This window comes from Quercus robur, chromosome 8 (assembly GCF_932294415.1).
Source record: "Quercus robur chromosome 8, dhQueRobu3.1, whole genome shotgun sequence".
Classification (NCBI taxonomy): Eukaryota; Viridiplantae; Streptophyta; class Magnoliopsida; order Fagales; family Fagaceae; genus Quercus; species Quercus robur.
Window position 1 is genome coordinate 3,362,349 of NC_065541.1, and position 19,334 is coordinate 3,381,682.

At 33.9% G+C, this 19,334-nt stretch overlaps 2 protein-coding genes and 2 long non-coding RNA genes across 8 annotated transcripts; 1 reads left to right on the forward strand and 3 right to left on the reverse strand.

Annotated features, from left to right (window-relative positions):
• Positions 1–1,068: 1,068 nt before the first annotated feature.
• LOC126694221 (uncharacterized) lies at positions 1,069–3,491 on the reverse strand. Its single transcript, XR_007645676.1, has 2 exons — positions 3,189–3,491; positions 1,069–3,110 (listed from the first exon to the last, which is right to left on the reverse strand). It is a non-coding gene; the product is annotated as an uncharacterized LOC126694221 (long non-coding RNA).
• A 7,241-nt stretch (positions 3,492–10,732) lies between these two features.
• Positions 10,733–12,895, reverse strand: LOC126694222 (probable disease resistance RPP8-like protein 4). Its single transcript, XM_050390309.1, has 2 exons — positions 11,808–12,895; positions 10,733–11,258 (listed from the first exon to the last, which is right to left on the reverse strand). Exons 1-2 carry the CDS (start codon positions 12,259–12,261, stop codon positions 11,125–11,127), a joined length of 588 nt encoding a protein of 195 aa, XP_050246266.1. The 5' UTR covers positions 12,262–12,895; the 3' UTR covers positions 10,733–11,124.
• A 128-nt stretch (positions 12,896–13,023) lies between these two features.
• LOC126694223 (70 kDa peptidyl-prolyl isomerase-like) lies at positions 13,024–14,709 on the forward strand. 3 transcript variants are annotated; one of them, XR_007645678.1, is made up of 4 exons: positions 13,024–13,262; positions 13,986–14,113; positions 14,245–14,365; positions 14,483–14,709. XR_007645678.1 is itself a non-coding variant. In XM_050390310.1 (3 exons), the coding sequence occupies exons 1-3, from the start codon at positions 13,980–13,982 to the stop codon at positions 14,534–14,536; spliced, it is 309 nt and encodes a 102-aa protein (XP_050246267.1). In that variant the 5' UTR covers positions 13,343–13,979; the 3' UTR covers positions 14,537–14,709. The 3 variants fall into 3 exon arrangements, 1 of the variants encoding a protein (XP_050246267.1); XR_007645677.1 differs by having other exon boundaries at positions 13,028–13,334; XM_050390310.1 differs by lacking the exon at positions 13,024–13,262 and having other exon boundaries at positions 13,343–14,113.
• A 1,226-nt stretch (positions 14,710–15,935) lies between these two features.
• Positions 15,936–18,149, reverse strand: LOC126694224 (uncharacterized). 3 transcript variants are annotated; one of them, XR_007645681.1, is made up of 4 exons: positions 17,909–18,149; positions 17,138–17,185; positions 16,368–16,962; positions 15,936–16,279 (listed from the first exon to the last, which is right to left on the reverse strand). It is a non-coding gene; the product is annotated as an uncharacterized LOC126694224 (long non-coding RNA). The 3 variants fall into 3 exon arrangements; XR_007645680.1 differs by having other exon boundaries at positions 17,837–18,148; XR_007645679.1 differs by lacking the exon at positions 17,909–18,149 and having other exon boundaries at positions 17,138–17,772.
• Positions 18,150–19,334: the final 1,185 nt, after the last annotated feature.

Consider the following 19,334-nt stretch of genomic DNA (forward strand, 5'->3'; position numbering starts at 1 on the left):
TATCCTTCATGAAACCTAAGAATTATCAAACTATGAAAGACTTAAAGCACTTTTAATGGATTATTCATTAAAAAAATAACAATTGAATCGTCCTCAATACTAGTATTGAGAATTGTTTACCTCAAACATGCTAAAAAATATTATTTTTTATTTGCTCTCGGGTGCCAAACTTGGACACATGAGAACAATCCTCTCTTTTGTTCACCATGGATCAAAGCCATTCAAAGTGAATCAGAGCAGAGAAAAGTTACCTCACTCCTTAGCCTATCTCAAGAAGCCCAATTGTGCGATTTGTTTTCCAAGGCAATTTCTCATGCCAGAAGAAGACAGAGAAAGTAATGGTCAACATTTTGGGCAACTGAAATGACATTTGATAATTTTATTAATCTTGGAAATACTCCAATTATTTTGACGAAATTTAAGATCGAAATGATTACTTTCATGATCTTGGCGGCCTTTATGCAATTTTAAATGTTTAAGGGTTGAACAATATAATTTTAGAAAGGTTTGGGGTTAATTTGTAATTTTGTGAAGTTTGTAGTTAAACTGGAATTTTGGGAAAGTTAGAGGTCAATTTGCAATTGAATGAGTGTTGGCTAGTGGACTTTAATTTTTGGGCTCGCTGAATTAATGTGTCTAGGTCTTTCTTTATGAATGTGGGTTTCTATCTAGGCTTGGATTTGAGTGCGAGTGGGCTTAAAATGGGCTTCGGCTAAGAGTGCACTCTGGATTTGAGTTTAGGAAGGGTTTACAATTAAGCTGGGCTGAAGCTTATTTATTGTTGGGCTGGGATTGAGTTTTATTTATTTTAAGAAACTGATCGGGCTTGGCGTGAATGGGTATTTTAAGTAAAACTGATGGGCTGGATGGATTTTTAATTGCGTGGGCTTGGACTCAGTCTTAAAGGACTGGGTTTCCTAATAGGGTCGGGTCAACCTGTATGGTGATTGGTGAACGTCCAACATTGAGAGTTTTTAGAATTGGTTGTTTGTGTTGCTATTGTGTGTGTGTGTGTTTGTTTGTGTTAGTCAGAGTGAATTCACCTTAAGAATATTATCAAAGATTGAGTTCTGGTAAAATGAACTAGATTAATTAGCAAGGAATTACACCAGCTTTTTATATATACAGCTGAAGCAAAGAGATTAACAGAATAAACAATATTAACAAACTTTCTAACTTTCTCTCGCGTGCCAAGCATGTGTAATTAACACCCTATGTCTCTATCTATAACTACACTAAACTACAAGTCGTTTAGTAACACATAAAACTACATGTAGTTTATCAGCTTCTTCTATTTTGCAGTTCAACTTGCCCTCTGTTTCTTTGGCTAGATGATTCTTCTTCTTCTTCTTCTTGCCACCATTCTGATAAATATGTATGACAAAAAAGGTGGTTATTGTTACTTGTGTATGCGTTTGTGAGCATGTACATAGAGATAATGAAATAGCAAGATGTATGTACAGCACATTTAGGAGTATCGACAGACTAGAAAAAACTAAAGCAATGAGAAGCGTTTTTGAGTTTTTGCTCCTTGCTATGTTAGCAGCTTCTCTCTTCTGTTCTGTGTTTCCATATATATATATATATATATATATGTGTGTGTGTGTGTGTTCTGGTCCAAACTGGCGCATTCCAAGAAGGTTTTTCCTGAAAAGATAAGACCTGGATTAGTAAAAGATAGGGAAATATAGATTTCAGAATTAAGAATAAGCACAAAACATTACTCGTGACCTTATCATCTCTGCCTTTAACATCCTAGGCATGTCTAGAAATATTTTGCTCAGCTTCTTTTACACTTTGTTTGAACATATGCTCATAATACAAAATGGGTTTGGTAGAAGACGAAAAGTATAAGAGATAAAAAAAAAAATATTAAAATAGAAATCAAGATGCAAGAAGAGTTTAAGGAGAGAGAGAGAGAGAAATTGATTCATTTGGACCTTTTCCTATATTTAGGGACTTCTTTTTTGGGGACTTGTTGCTTTTCATTCCTTCTCAATTGTTTCTATCTGCCATGTTCACATTGCCATTGACTAAAATCAAGCACAATTTAGATAATTACGGATCAGAATTTCGAGAGACAGAGATAAAGACTACATACCAACTTTAATGGTGCTTCCCAATTTCCCTTGCGTAACATTCTTCTAAACAAAGTCCACAAAAACGGATACTTTCATTTTTTTTTTTTTTTTTAATTTGCATTCCTCCAAGCAATTAGCACCGATATATATTTGGTTTGTTCTCATTGGACCAGATGCAATTAAGAAAACTAATAGTAATACATGCTCCATGTATTGTGATAAAAGCTCATCTTTGAACGTGGTTGTATACAATCTATAAATTGATCAATAAAATAAGGCAAAAATGCAAAACTGATCTTTTAACTTTCACCTTTTTTTTCATTTCAGTCCTCTAATTTTCAGTTTTATCATTTCAATCCTCTAATTTTCAATTTTTATTAAAGCAGGACTCTGATACAACTCAGTTAATGGCTGCCCTTAGTACTCTTGAAAGAACGCTATTTTGCACTTTTTTTTATTTATTCGGAATTAAAAGAAAATAAGAAAAATCTGATAAAAAAAAAAAAAAAACATTAAGGCGTCGTTCCCCTTCCCCTGAAATCACATCAAAGATCTGAAAAACACCCAACATCCAACATCCAAAACAAGCAAAACCCAAGAAATTAAACCATGAAATTAAAGTCTCTGATCCATTTTAGTTCAGCTCCATTTTAGTTCAGCTGAGACAGAGAGAAAGATTGCAAGAGAGAGATCACGAGATAGAGAGGTACAAAACTGACCGGAACAGAGCTGGACCTCGCCGTCGAACCTTGTCATTGCTCCTTGCCGCCGAAACCTCAGTTTTCAAACAAAACACAAACTAACAAACACTTCTAACAGCCTGAATTTATTGTCGTTTATCAAATTTCCAGTACTTATTACCAACACCACTTCAATTACGAATCTCTGCTATTTTCACTCACTCAAGACATCCAAATAAGGCTCGAACTTCACATCCAAAACCAAATCAACCTACATGCATTTCTCACAAAAACAAACACTAATATCCAATTACGCGATCCATACCAAAACGACAACGCCAAGCAAAACCTAGCTCCAAAAAAAAAAAAGAAGGGAAATGAAGATTAGAATTAAAACGAAAGCGAGTGCAAGAGAGACAAGGTTTACTTTGGGATCGTCTTGTTTCTTGAGCAAGAGCTGGTTAAGGACTTCGGCGCACTCAGCGAACTTGGAGGACTGGAAGTGCAAGGCAGCGTCCTTTGCAAGAGTCGCCGCAGCTGACAAAATTGCGTCGTCTTCAGTGCCGCCGGAAGAACCGTCGATTCGGAGATACGGTAACGGCAGCAGCGCCCTTTCTTTCTGGACCAAGTGCTAGCTGCTCCTCAGATTTTAGGGATTTTAATCCCAAATAGGCACACTCACGTGCAAACGTGAGTCAGTGAATCAACCCCTCATTTGGGTGTTCTTCAGATCTTTGTTTTGATTTCGGGGGAAGGGAATGACGACGTCGTTCCTTTTTTTTTTTTTTTTTTCATATTTTTCTTATTTTCTTTTAATTTGGAATTAAAAAAAAAAAAAAAAAAAAAAAAAGACATGCAAAACGGCATCGTTGCAGGAGTTTTAATGGCAGCCATTAATTGAGTTGTAACGAAATCCTGTATTGACAAAAATTGAAAGTTAGAGGACTAAAATGACAAAATTGAAAGTTAGAACTGAAATGAAAAAGAATAAAAGTTAGAAGATCAATTTTACATTTTTGTCATAAAACAATTATAAATTGAGTGATGAACAGATAAAAACAGGAAGTGTCAATATCACTAGCTCGTATTTCAAAGGGATTAAGAATAACAAACACCATCATTCCTAGCAAAAGTTTACTCATAAATTTTTTATCCATCGATTTGCTTCTACTTTTGTAAAGTTTTTATTTAAAAGTTTAATCTAGTTTCTTGACTATGCCTTCAATTATTAAATTTAATATACTATTGAACTATTAGACAGTTTTAAAATAGAAATATATAAAATGAATTAGTCTTAAAATTGTAACATTTTTGTAGAATATGATAGACTTAAGTGGATTTATTTTTGAAGGTAATTCTCTATTTTACCAATAGGAATTTACAAAAGATTTACAATGCAATTAAAAGGTAGTCTAAATTGTGGCTTATAGTGGTTGGGTTTCAGGCATAATAAAAATGATTTTTGTATTTCATGGATTTAATGGGTGCTTTGTTGAAGTTTGCTTGGGCAAATTGGGTTTCAAGCTTGACAATCGAATCCTTGTTCCTGATTGGGTTAAGCAGTGGCATGCGGATATGTTTTGGGGATAAAACGTGGACTATATGATGATTACCATATTTTATTCGTCTTTGATTTTGCTGAAAATTATTATTTAAGTAATCTTTGACAAATTGCTTGCTAGAATTGCCATTGTTCCAAGCGTGAATGGTATTTCTTTTAAAGAGAGGGAAAAGTTTGTAATTCTAATTAATCCTTGAACAGTCGAACTCATCTTAAAATAAGGCAAATGAAGTATAGTTTGCCAAAAATGTTACGAACTAGTTTAGAACCTTGTATATATACATGAGCACATTGAAAACACACACATGTACACACATTATGTATACAAGTTTTTACCTAATAAGTCACTATTCATAGTATTATGTAAAAAATTAATAAATTTAAATTATTTTTAGCAAGACAAATGGCATTGGAAAGCAAAAACTTTCAAACTCTCTATTATTCTAATTTTAAATATAGAATTTGACATATGAGTGGGTTTTAATAGTCCATTTATTTTGGACTTCTCATATTTTGTACTGAATTAACTCAGTTGGCACAAAATTTAAAAAAAAAAAAATAGAAGGGGCATATGGCGCAATAATTGAATTTAATCATTTTTCATCTTTGGTAAATTTCCCAAGGGCTATAGTCATAGTAATCCTCCTATTCAACTACTTCAAACATTTTCGAACAGCTCATAACATTTTTAGGATTTTCAAGATGTCTATCATTTCTGTTTGATTTGATTTCTCGTACACTACTCCTTCAACTCTAGGTATTCAAATAATATTTGTGTTCATGGGTTGGTTAATTTAATAAGTCTCTTCTTAATTTGGCACAAAAATTAAAGTTTTAAATTGGACATGTGATGCAAAATTGAAACTCAATTGAAATTCAATTTAGAATCTAGTTTGATTTTTTTTTTCAGCTTTGGATATATATATATATATATATATATATATATATATATAGCACAAAAAATAAGAAAATAATATTGGCCTCCTTGAGTTGTTGTAGTGTAGTAAATAGTTGCACCAAAATTAAGAAAACTGAATGGGATTATAAAACATAAAATTAAACTCTAATTTAAAATCTAATTGAATTTTGAAAACCAAGAATAGGTATAGAAGTTGGAGGAATCATTTTTTTTTCTTTTTCCTTTTTTCATGGTTATTCAAAATTTTAGTTTTCTGGCTTTCAAAGAACACTCATGATATAAATCTAAAGAGAGGGAAAATATAATATAAAGGTACTTTGCCTTTTCCCCTGTACAAACAGTGGGCTTTTTTAAACTTGACTTCGACATGACTAAAAACTAGCAAAGAGGTAAAAACTTAAAATTCCCTTACAGGCCAATTGGATTGCATTAAACCCAACACACCAACCACTAGGTTATCACATATAATATAAATCTAAAGAGAGGTTAAATATAATATAAAGGCAACATAAATGTACTTTACCTTTTCCCCTACAAACAGAGGATTTTATTAACTTGACTTTAACATCACTAAATACTAGCAAAGAGGTGAAAACTTAAAAAATAGTTAGGTTACTTTTGGTACACTGAATGTGGATTACAACAAAAATGATAATCTTTATTAGCGGAAATAAAATGTGTTGTAACGGAATAACTAAATCTATTCATTAGTTTGGTTGTAAATTGTAACATTATAATAAAACTCATGATTTATTTTAGAAAATATCTCATTCATACAATTATATTTCTTAAAAAATAATATATTTTAAATTTTAGAGAGATGAGTTATTTTTTGATGATTTTTTATTTTCATAATTGTTAGGTGGATATAGAAAGTTTATTTATTTGGAAAGATATTAATGCTTGAAATTATTACATTTATTAAGAAATAGCTATTACAACTGTAGGCTCACGATTCGCGTTAAACCGCCATTGAGTTGGGTTCGCACGTAAATGGGCCCGTACAATATCATTTGTAGAGAGTGGGATCGTAAGGCTAAGCCATGTTTTCCCGGCTGTGTTTTGGTTAAGATATTTATGGATGGTTCCGGTATATTTGCCTCTGAAATCTCTTTTCTTTTTTCTGTGGGACTGGAGGCCCCCTTTTAGGTTACATATTTTTTCTTTTATACTCGCATGCGTTCAATTTCCTTCGTCCACGTGTAGGGTCGACCCTTTCAAGACTGATACTTGTCCCATCAGTTTTAGACCCGAGTTGTTGGGGAGTGGTTGAGTAGGCTAAAGAAACACGACTTTGTGAGAGGCAAAACTCTGTCTAGGGCAGGTAGTATGGGCAGCCTTTTCTAGATATTTTAGATTTCTTACTAGATTATCACTATGCCACTTTTGCCCCTTTCCTTAGTGTAGTTCTGGGCCAGCCGAGGGCTGTACCCTCCTCGGCGGCTTCTCTGGCCCATTGATGCTTTGCGTTTATTGGGCTTGGACTACTATATTCTTCGGCTTGGGCCTTAAGTCTTCCTGTGAACAGGTGGATCTGGCCCATCTGTTGTCGGGCCCCACAACAACCCTTTTAGAGAGGAATAGTTATTCCTCTTTTTTTTTTTTTTTTTTTTTTTTTTTTTTTAGGAATAGTTACATCTACTAATAAGTTTTTTTTGAGGAATAGTTAGAGATGAATAGTTATTCCTCATTTTAAAGAATAGTTATTCATAAGAAATGATTATTCCTGTAATAAAAATATAACCAAACTATTAAATAACTAAACTATAGGAATAGCTGTTACATTACAATACCTATTACAGTCTACCAAATGTGCCCTTATTGCCTTACTGGCCTATTGGATTGCATTTAGCCCAACACACCAACAACTAGGCTATCAAATTTCCTTGTGTTAGCTAATGAAGATATTTTTTATTTTTATTTTTTGAGGGAAGAAGAAATATTTATTTGATTTAACCTTTCTGTAACAACCCTCCAACACCACAACTTAATTATTGGCCTTTTGATTTCTTATTTAAGACCATACAAATAAACAAAAATAACTAATAATAAATATTGAAAATTTTCTTATATTATATTAAAATATTTTTGTACTTTTGTTTTTGAGGAACAAACACACACACACACACAAGAGAGATGAAAAGGGGTTCTAACACAAAGGCGCATCACAACTCCACTCAAAAGCCATGGTAACTTTACTTTTGTATTTGAAGGATTGATAAATACATTATTTATTAATATTTTTATATTTCATTAATATTTTTTATTTTTCTTACAACATTTGTGAAAATACATATTGAAAATTGTTTAAATTTCCTAAGATATGTTGTGATAATTATTATTATTCAATTTTTCTAATTTTACAATTTTAATTCCTTTATTTGTATTTCAATTAATAATGATATCATCACGGTCAAATATCAATCAAACTTTCATCCTACTTCAAAACTTTGAACCTCTCATTTTTATAGTTATATGGATAACAACAAATTTTACCACTCAAGATCAAATCATGGCAAAAATAAAAGTTACACCTTTTAAGTTTGATTAGTTATCATTTTTGTTATCAGAGCATTAGCTTTGGTTTAGCTAAAATATTATTCCAATAAATGAATAAATAAAAGCCTAATAAACTCCAAAAACCCACATTGGGTTATTAACTCAGTAGCCAAAATAAAATTTCGTAACCTTGCTTCCCTAAAAATAGAGGTAGCTTAGAAATGGCGGTGGTCTTCGTGGTTTCTCATCTGACTTTGTGGACTATTATCATAATTCTTGTGGTTGTTAATACATGGATTTAGTGGGTTTAATTTGTGGTTGTGGTGGTAGAGATGGGTCACTGCACAAACAGGAGGAGGTATTGAAGCTATGCAGCGACATAACAAAATTCATATCCTCCATTATTGATCAATCAATTAATTTCAAGAGTGGTTCTAAACAGAGATTTTTTAAGCAATAGTTTTAAGATGGGTCATGACATGAAGGTTGCGTTTGAAATTTGAGAAAAAATTAGCTTATTTTACTTTTTAGCCTACTTTGACTCTTAAAGTAGGTCTTATTGCACTGTTAAGTGGGTTTCATTATTTCAAAAGTCAGTTTTTAGCTTCTTCTTTTTTTTCTACATACTTTCTGTAAAAAAGTTTCAGTTTTAACAAAATAAGTAGTTCTCAAATAGACCTGAATAAGAAAGGTTTATGGATTTTCTACAAGGATTGAAAGTTGAAACAGCTTTTTTCTTTAATTATTATTTCTGTTGTGGATTTTGAATTAGTTGAAGAAGGAAAATTAGAAGAAAATAAGAAATTTTTTTTTTAAATGAAGCAGAATTTAGAATAGAGAATCAAAATGTAAGGTGTTGTGAATATTACTATTTAGCTAAACATCAAACAACTCGCCCTCAACACGAAAAAACCCACCATGTTCCAAAGCTTTACACAAATACATTCACCTCCAATGGGCCTAACCCCAAAAAACACAACAACACATTACCTAGTCAGACATAACATGTAATGCCATCTAAGCCATGACCTCCTCAAAATATCAAAAGCTCAGAGCCCAATATAATAATAAAAATATCAAAAGCCCAAAAAGTAATTTTTTTAAAAAGAAAAAAATAGTCACCACCGCCCTTGTAATTGTAAATCCAATTATGCTAAAATTGAAGAATATATATTATAAAAAATAGGACTAATTTTACAAAATATTAATAAAAGAAAATACACAAAGTGGTAGATTATTGCATGCGGTGTTTATTATTGGTTGGAGATGTTTTATTAGCTTGAGGGGAGTAATGAGGTAAAGGTTAAATATATCATATATGTGTTGGTACTTCATAGTTGATTAAAAATCATTCTTTGGACAAATAGAGAACACACATAAAGTTTAAGTTTTCATGATTTATGGCAAATGTCTTTCGAACTATTTATGGAGTGTTTAAATAGCATGATTTGGGCATCATGTGAATTTGTATTTGAGTAATTAAAATTAAATATTTTTTTTTTTGTTGATAGTTTTAAAAAATCAAAGATTCGAATTTTACAAAGTCTACCAAAATTTTTAAAATTTTAAAATCATTCGATTTGAAATATATCTTGTAAGGACTCAATTTGTAGCGACCCCAAAACTTGTATTGGGTTCGAACGCTAAAGGCCCAAACAATAAATTTGTAGAGCATGGATATAAAAGAACTAGATTAACTTTAAAATAAAAACGATTAAATTTAACGTTTCTAGATGGATCACAACAAATATTACGATCAGTTTCTCCTTTCGTCAAGTTAAGTTCTTATTTCATCAGGTTTTCTTCTAAGTGTCACTTGTTCAGAAGTTCCAATCCCTTGTTCTCAATGCACTCTTCTACGTTATATACTACCATGTTGATGTCATCTTTACCACACACGTGTAGGTTGGATTCGGGGAATCACCTCCTGTCCCATCCAACACTTCCTAGATCCTTTAACCAGTAGCTGTAAGGCTGCTTCATCACTGTTCAGGCATCACCTCCACATTAATGCGGCCAGAGAGTTGGTTGAGAGGCAATTAATGTGGAGGTAGTAGTTGTTCAAGATATTCGTTCATCTTTTCTTTCTTATCCTTGGTCCCATGTCCCACCTTTAGTGGTGATGTAGCTCTGAAGTGTGTTTGTAACAATATGGAGTTCAAATCGTCCTCAAACTCATACTGCCAAGGGGGATTTTGTCCTCGGACTAATACTAAACTCACCTCACGTGATATCTACTCTTCTTTTTATTTGGTTACCCTTATGGCCTTATATGGCATCCTCGGACGGTTTTACGTCCTCGGATGGGCCACAAGCCCATTTAGCTCGGTTTTAATAATTGTTAAATAACCGGCCCCCACATATCTAAAATCAATGCATTTGAAATATATTGATTTAAAATCCAAACCTAAATTCAAATTCAAGTTTCCAAATGCAACTTCAAAAAATTACATGTCAAAAGAAAAAATAAATGTGAGCATGTAATGGTTGAAATTACTCAGAGCCAAAGAAACATTTAATACTAATTGAATTTTTGTTTTCCAGTGAATGATTTAGATATATCAATACAAGAACCGTGATAGCAGAGGTTCAAAACACAAGCAGCCAAAGTTGAATAAACACTGCAAGCTAATGACACTTACCAAAGAGCAAAACAAAACCTGCTACAACACTGCTGCAACAAAAAAAACTACACACAACAATTTTGATTACTCCACGCCATATACAACATCTTAATCTTTAAAGACACGTGGAGACACTCCCCAATTTGAACAAATAACTCTGTTCTAACAGTTTTCTAGTTTGGATGAATAATGAAAACATATACAAATTATTTACTCTTTCAAAATTTGAAGGGAAATTTCAATAAATAGAATTTTTAGCTGTATCAAAGCCATTTCATGCAAGCCCACCAGCGAAATACTTGACATTCTTAAACCACTCCGAAGATCAAATGCAAATTTAACTAAAACATCACCGTTTTTGTATATCGTCTTTTCAAGAGGTTCATATGCTTGATTCACTGAAACAATAACATTGTTACAAATATACAATAACGAAGGCAACCATGTAGGGGAGAATCAACCACTGATGTACGTTATGACTGATTGACCATAATGGTCCATTAACAAATGTCTTAAGACCACCTATTAACCGGAAATTTTTTTTTTTTTTTTAATGTAAGTATTAGATACAAGAAGTTGGAGACCTGGATTTTACGAATTTAGTTCTTCCATACGGAGTTATTTCTTTGGAAATTGGGAGCTCCCTCTCTCTAAGTCATATTGGGATCTCACTAGTAGCACTATTGCAACTGCAAATTCTGACCAAGGCAGAATCTGCAACGAATCAGGTAGCAATAATACAGCAATAGTGACAACATAATTACAACAACAATACAATGATAAAGGTGGTCAGGCAGGAGAGAATCAGCAACTGATATTCTGGTTGATTGAGAGAAAAACTATATCCTGTACGATCTGGCACTTGAATATCCTTGAGATGTTGGTATTTGAAGCCTATCAATTATAACAATAGCAAAATAAATAAGAAGGGAAATTTTATAAACAATGCAAAAAAGAAAAAGGTCTATAATGTGTGAAATGGAGAAATGCAAGCTTATAAACTGTGATTCACAGCAAGTAAACTTCAGCACTCAAGTTTATCACCTATCACAACGAACAAACTTGGTAATCTGAATGAGTATTAAACTACTGTTACAACAACAATACTATTGCAATAATAAGGTCAATCCCACGATAATTTAACAAATGAGGATTTTTTTTTTTTTTTTTTTTTTTTGAGAATGCAACATATGAGGAATTAATTCAAGAACAAGAGACCGACACACCAAAAGTATCCCCATTTATGGTCGTTGTCCAATTTAAAAGATCATGGATTCGACAACTTCTGGCATTAGAATTTGAATCATTTCATTCTTTCTAATTAAATCTTTCATTGTGTAGCAACAAAATGATAAAAGAAAGGAAATATGTTTTATTGCTAGTATGAACCTTTGGTAATGCAGTAAATATAATAGTATAATTGCTAAAATGGTAATATAATACCTGTGCTGTGATTTCTCAAAAATGTTGAGGGTACTTTGGTTGTCCACCTCTTGACTTTCCTTTGCAGATGCTCCAACAACTCTGAATCACCAAGCTTGTAGGTTTTGTAGCATTCCCCTTGAATCCTATACCAAAAACAAACGAAAGGAACATGCTTGACTTTCCAAAAATCAGGCCCTTCATCTGGTTGCATACTAAGCACAAATTCCCTCGACATTTCAAAAAATTCCAAATCTTTGAGGTTTTTCAGGTGGTGGATGCCAGAGGGCACTTCCTCCAGTAGTGGGCAAGGTCCAATTTCAATCTTTTCAAGAAGAGGCAGGGCACCTTCATCTATTATCAACCTATTCAAAATTTTCAAATTTGTGAGCCCTAGAAACTTGAGTTTCTGGAAGCCTCCTTCCTCAATATGTAATTGTTCACCTTCATATCCATGGTAAATCACAAGATTCATCAAGTTAGGTAGAGCTTGAAGGATCTCTAATGGATCATCTGTTACTATTGACCAAGTTAAACCAATTCTAACTATACTCTTGAGTTTAGGAATCCATTCTGGCAAGTTTTCAAGTCACCCTCTTAGGACAAGAGATTGTAGGAGGAGTGGAGGAGAAGACATTGGTTGTAATTCAATAACTTCTTGCTCACTTATTGCACTGATTTTCAATGACCGAAGGTGGATCATTTTCTCCAATTTAGTGCACAAAGCAATCCCATTTTATCTCTTCAATTTGGATATACTCAACTTTCTCAATTGCCTGAATCTTCCCAATTCTGAAATAAGGGTGTTGTTGTTGGCTTCCACTTTATGAAGCTTCTGTAAGGACTCTGACTTTCCAATACCACTTGATATCTTTACCGCACGCCGATGATCAATATTATATTCAATATCATGATTTATAAAGTAGGCCACAGGATATCGTAGTTTAAGGAGCCCGTTGATCTCCTTCGGTAGCTCGGACACAAGGGAACGTTTCAAATCCAAAGTCTCTAAGTTATGTAGTTTACCTATAAACTTTGGAAGAATGTGTACTTTCGTATCTCTCAATCTTAAATATCTTAGATGGAATAGGTTACCTACTTCTTTAGGATTGTAAATGGGACGGACCCATGTTAGGGCAGAGGGGGCGCCATTGCCGGATCCGGATCCTCTCCATTTCAAAGTGAAATGAAGAGGGTCCAGTTCACGGTGGAGATTTTTTTAAAAGTGATCCACGTTCATAAACGCGCCACGTCATAACTTAACCCACTAAACCCAAACCACACTTAACTACGCTTAAACTAGAGACTCTTTTAACTTAACCTGATCCTTCAGCTACCCAAAAAAGCAAATAACTCCCTCTTCCTTCAGATCTTTCTCTACCCAAAATTCAAAAACTCTCTCACACCATTGCTCAATCTCCATGGCTATAGCTAGCAGCCACTGCGTCCCACACCTTCACTACCGGCGGAGTTCCGGTACATTCCTGTCTCTCTCCTTTGGCCGCTGGAGGTGTTATCGTCGGTGCCACCACCACTGGTGGCCATCGGGTCCTCCTCTCTCTCTTTATTGTCTTTTATCTTTTATTTTTCTTTTTGTTTCTCTTTTTATTTGCCTTTTAGAAGTGACTGAATCCCTTAGAGTTTTGTTTAGTGATTGGGTTTCCTTTTGAGTATAAAGCTTGATGATGTGCTTTGGGTTTGAAAAATTGGGGCTTTTGGGTACAGCCGAATGTGTTTTGATTAAGTCTCTGCCTGTAGTTGTTGTGTGGTGTTGTCTTTGACATCAGTCCAAAAATTATGTTGCTTGGTCATGAACTCATGATGTATGCTAAAAATCATTATGAAATTTCTCCCTTTTTTTTCCTAATTTTTTTAGGTATCTGTTCTTTTTCTAAATTTGGATTGACTATGCAGATGGGTATTTTGCTGGTGGATAATATATTTTGTTTCTTGTAGTTCATTTTAAAGATATAAACTGTGGCTCTTGATAGGTAATGAGGTACAGTGTTTGTGAGCTTAGAATTCTTGATTTGTTATGCACAACTGGTTTTCTAAGCTATATTGCACTCTTATTTGCTTATCAAAAAGTTTTTTCCCTCTTTTCTTGATTTCTTTTAGCTTGAAGGTTTTATTATGTCTTTTCCAACTAGTGGTATATGTTGATTTAGTGCTGACATCTAGAGATTTCTATTTATGCAGGTGTTAGAAGTTGACAGTAAGAATGTAAAAGCTCTGTACAGGAGAGCACAAGCATACATACAACTTGTTGATTTGGATCTGGCAGAACAGGATATCAAAAAGGCTCTTGAGATAGACCCAGACAACAGGTATGTTCACTAATTTTGTCAATAATGGGCTATGTTTTCTTGTCAACTGGAAAAGGTTGTGTTATCTTCAGTACAATTCACTCAATTCAGGGTTTTAGTCATTTACATTAGGATGTTGATTGTGTTGTCAGGGATGTGAAGCTGGAGTCCAAGATTTTGAAGGAGAAAGTGAGAGAGTATGACAAGAAGGATGCCCAGTTTTATGGCAGCATCTTTGCAAAGATGAACAAATTAGAGCAAGCAAGATCAGCAGTAAGTTCACCAACCCCAACCTTTATAAACATTGTCTTTTGTCTGGATTTATTACTCTAGTTTGATATGTCTTTGAAGTCATTCATTAGTGATTGCTTTTGTGTCTTGTATGAGCAGAATACACCGCAAAAGCAGGAGCCAGTGCCAATGATAATTGACAGCAAGGTCTAAACAGCTACAGTTAAGAATTGAGGTTGTGGTTTTTTTTTTTTTTTTTTTTTTTTGAGAAACAATTGAGGTTGTGTTAGATTCAGTGAACAGTTATGGAATGTAGATTAGTGGAGTGGTACCAAATTAACCAGTGATATGTATTATCCTTCTAATAAAAGTGGTCATTGTATGCTTCCCATGGTCTACTTGCATTATCAATTTGTCACTGTCCTCACGACAATATAAGAATTGAGGTTGTGTTGGATGTGTTGAAGCCTGGTTTACCCTTTGCCTGAACATTGTTCTTGTTAGAAAGCACCTGATGTCCCTTGTTTGTTTCTTTGCTTCAACTTTTCTGCTTTCATTTTTTTCTCCTTTGAAACCCTTATTTAAGGGTAAAATACAAACAATGTTATCCTTTTCAAAGACAGTTGAAAAACCTTAATATTTGCCCCCTGTTAAGATGGACAAAGTATCACATTCAAGTTTCAACCAGAATGTCCCGAGTAAAAAGTAGCACCCCAATAGCACTAGAGACTAAAAAAACAAGGCAGGGGTTCTCCACAAACTTTGATAGGGCTTTTGTAACATTTGACTGGCACAACTCGATGGTCTTGACTTGATCTTGAACTATAAATTTGATATAGAATCCGTTATTTGCAAGCAATATTTGCCCCCTGCCGTATGTTGGTGATTGCTTGCTGCACTCCTAAATTTGGGAAATCAACAGCAAGGTTCTTCCCCTTTAATCAAATTGGTCCAATAACAACACTTCTGCATGTATGAAACCTATAAGAAGGGAATCTAATTTACAGATCTTTAGAGTTCACGTTTGGAACAACTTATCATGCAGAGCAAGTTACAATTCTTGTCAAAGAATATTGTCAATGTCTACTATTTGCATTGAATCACATGAAGCAAATGCAATACTTACATTGAACCACTTGAATCAAATATGGTATCTAATACCATGAGACATCCAAAAGGATAAATGAATCAAATTCCAATCCAATTCTAAACATTTTAAAACTGGAATTGAAAATCCAATTGCAATTTCAACTCCAATTCCTACTCCAAATCACACCCCTAAGTTAAAATAATGTTACGTCTAGAATATATGGCCATTCCCAAAGTTTAATTTATTAATTCTACAAAGAACGACAACCAGGTGTACAATAATCAGTAAAATACTTGTGGTCAAGATGGAAAGGAATCAGATTATTGCTACAAATATTGAGCAACACTCAAGCCTAAAGAAGAGAATTGATAATTTTGCAGTGTAAAAACCGATAAGAACAAAGCCATAGTTGCCAAAATGTAGAGGGGATGAACAAAAGCATTAAAATTGGATATAGAGGTCTGGGTTCTAAATTTTAATATAGGGAAAAAGTTGCAATATAACTATTACAGGAACTGGCAATACCATGAAAAGAGCACAGCTATAACAATAAAAAGAAATTCTACTACAAGAGAATGATGGATAAAGAGGGCAGCACCCAACAAGTGCTATTTTAGCTCAAGTCTGACTCTTGTCAATCACAAACTAGTTAAAGCATCTAATTTGAAACAACTAAACATGCCACAAAATCTTCAGAGATCCATCAATAATGATAAACATTGGCCCATCTAGGCAAGTGTAACAAAAACAAGTTGCAAAAAGACCAAAACTATGACTAATAAACTACTTAAGCTGCGACACCCTTCCCCTTCTTCCTTTGGATCTTCTTCATACAGAACTCAAGTTCTTTTCCTTCCAAAATGTATCTGATAGAAAAAAAAATTGGTTTGGAAACAGAATAAGACGACACAAAACTGAATACAAAAGAAAAAATGTAAAAACTTTTGTGCTCACCCATCAGATCTACCACATTGTCCTGGTCGAGAAGAGATGCATGCCAACAGCCTACCGCCCCCAAACTTCTCTTTGATATGTGCATCAAGTGTACGACCTTGCTGATGCTTCTCAAGCTTCCTGGCGACGTGGTTACTCTTTTTTGTATAACTCTCACTATCTGATCACTTACTAAGCTTCACATCATGCACCTGCATTGCACATGCCTCAATATAGCCAAGTACACGCACCCTTTATCACCACAACAGGCACACCTCATCACACTACTAGGCACCACCCACACACTACTAAGCACAGCACACACACTAACTTAACAAAGTTTCTACATATATCCAAAACATATATTTTTCTACAAGATTTCACCAAAATGGTAGAACTTGTATAAAGAACTTATACAAGAGTGAGAACATGTGGTCTACACTAACAAAAAACAATCTAAAATTTAGCACTTATCCCCCTCCACCTACAACAGCTGCCTTTTCTCGCTCTTGGTGGTAGAACAATTAGCTCATAAGGACCGCCATTGTATAACCATTCATCAACGGCAGCAGCTTCCCATATTGGGTATAGCATCCATTTAATCATGCCATTCAACCTAACAAAATAACAAAGAGTGATTTCAATGATAAATTGATAACCATATATCAAAATTTCAAACTAACAGCAGGCACAAATGAAGCTATAAGATCACTATCACTACTAAATATGTAAATTTGTTGAGGGTTTAGCTTAGGAACTTCCACATTAAGAACTCAGCTAAAGGACCTTACCATACCACTGTACAGAGCTTTTACATTCTTACTGTCAACTTCTAACACCTACATAAATAGAAATCTCTAGATGTCAGCACTAAATCAACATATACCACTAGTTGGAAAAGACATAATAAAACCTTCAGGCTAAAAGAAATCAAGAAAGGAGGGAAAAAACTTTTTGATAAGCAAATAAGAGTGCAATATAGCTTAGAAAACCAGTTGTGCATAACAAATCAAGAATTCTAAGCTCACAAACACTGTACCTCATTAACTATCAAGAGCCACAGTTTATATCTTTAAAATGAACTACAAGAAACAAAATATATTATCCACCAGCAAAATACCCATCTGCATAGTCAATCCAAATTTAGAAAAAGAACAGATACCTAAAAAAATTAGGAAAAAAAAGGGAGAAATTTCATAATGATTTTTAGCATACATCATGAGTTCATGACCAAGCAACATAATTTTTGGACTGATGTCAAAGACAACACCACACAACAACTACAGGCAGAGACTTAATCAAAACACATTCGGCTGTACCCAAAAGCCCCAATTTTTCAAACCCAAAGCACATCATCAAGCTTTATACTCAAAAGGAAACCCAATCACTAAACAAAACTCTAAAGGATTCAGTCACTTCTAAAAGGCAAATAAAAAGAGAAACAAAAAGAAAAATAAAAGATAAAAGACAATAAAGAGAGAGAGGAGGACCCGACGGCCACCAGTGGTGGTGGCACCGACGATAACACCTCCAGCGGCCAAAAGAGAGAGACAGGAATGTACCTTCACTCCGCCGGTAGTGAAGGTGTGGGACGCAGTGGCTGCTAGCTGTAGCCATGGAGATTGAGCAATGGTGTGAGAGAGTTTTTGAATTTTGGGTAGAGAAAGATCTGAAGGAAGAGGGAGTTATTTGCTTTTTTGGGTAGCTGAAGGATCAGGTTAAGTTAAAAGAGTCTCTAGTTTAAGCGTAGTTAAGTGTGGTTTGGGTTTAGTGGGTTAAGTTATGAGGTGGCGCGTTTATGAACGTGGATCATTTTTAAAAAAATCTCCACCGTGAACTGGACCCTCTCCATTACACTTTGAAATGGAGAGGATCCGGATCCGCCATTGCCCCCCCCCCCCCCCCCCCTCTTTTGAAAAAAAAGCACTGTGTACTTTAAGAAGTCATCCTTTGTAATGATGATGGAGTCTTGACTCTTGAATTTAAAAAAAAGATGGTCAAATAAGGACAAATGAGATAAAATAAATAAATATAAAAATAAAAAAAATAAAAAAAACTAGAAATTGGTAATAAAAAAGTAAAGCATGTGGGATTGGGAACTATGAATCAAATGTGTGTAGTGGTTAGTAATAAATGTTATTAATTGATAACGCTTGTTTGTTGATTTATTTTATGAATTATTAACTATTTTTAGTAAATAATTTATTAACATTAATGTTGTTGTAGCGGGGTATGTTTGTTTGGTTTATTTTTTGGACTAAATTTTGAAACTATAGAGCTATATAATACGGAAATAATGAAATTTTTATTTGAATGGTTGATGATGGGAAAATTATCTATAATATTTGTTTTTTTTAAAGAGAAAAAATTACAAATAATTTGAAGTTGATAATGCAGCATTGCCTCTAGTGTTGATGTCCCAATTCATAAAAATTTCAAACAAAATTCCAAAAAATTACCACCAATTAAATCAGTATCAATCCAAATTGTGAAAATATGAGATTATAATGTTAATAAATGGGATGGAATTCAACAAAGCTTGAGTAGATGTTAATTTTGATTTTCATAAACTTTTTTGTGTTTATACTTTGCCCCCTTAATTTTGAATCCTGGTTCCGTCCCTGATTGTAATCTATAGGAGCTCCTTCAAAATCCAGTATTTTCACTGGCTTAAAATTTTCAAAACATGTAGTAAGAAAAGAATTAGATACCTCGACTACCCCCACCATGAGAATAGAATGAGTTTGGGAAGTAGAAGTACCCTCCAAAGGAGTATTTACATTGTTTTGAATGGAGAGGTGCCAACCACTTCCATTAAAAATTGAGTAATTTACTCATTGAAACATGACACAAACTCAATTCTTCTAACCTAGAAACAATAACCTCACGCATCATATCATGAACCTGACAAGTTCTAACTTTGCCAACAAAATCAACCTGTGTCACTTGAACCAAACTTCTATGAATGAGCTCATTCAAGCAATCATG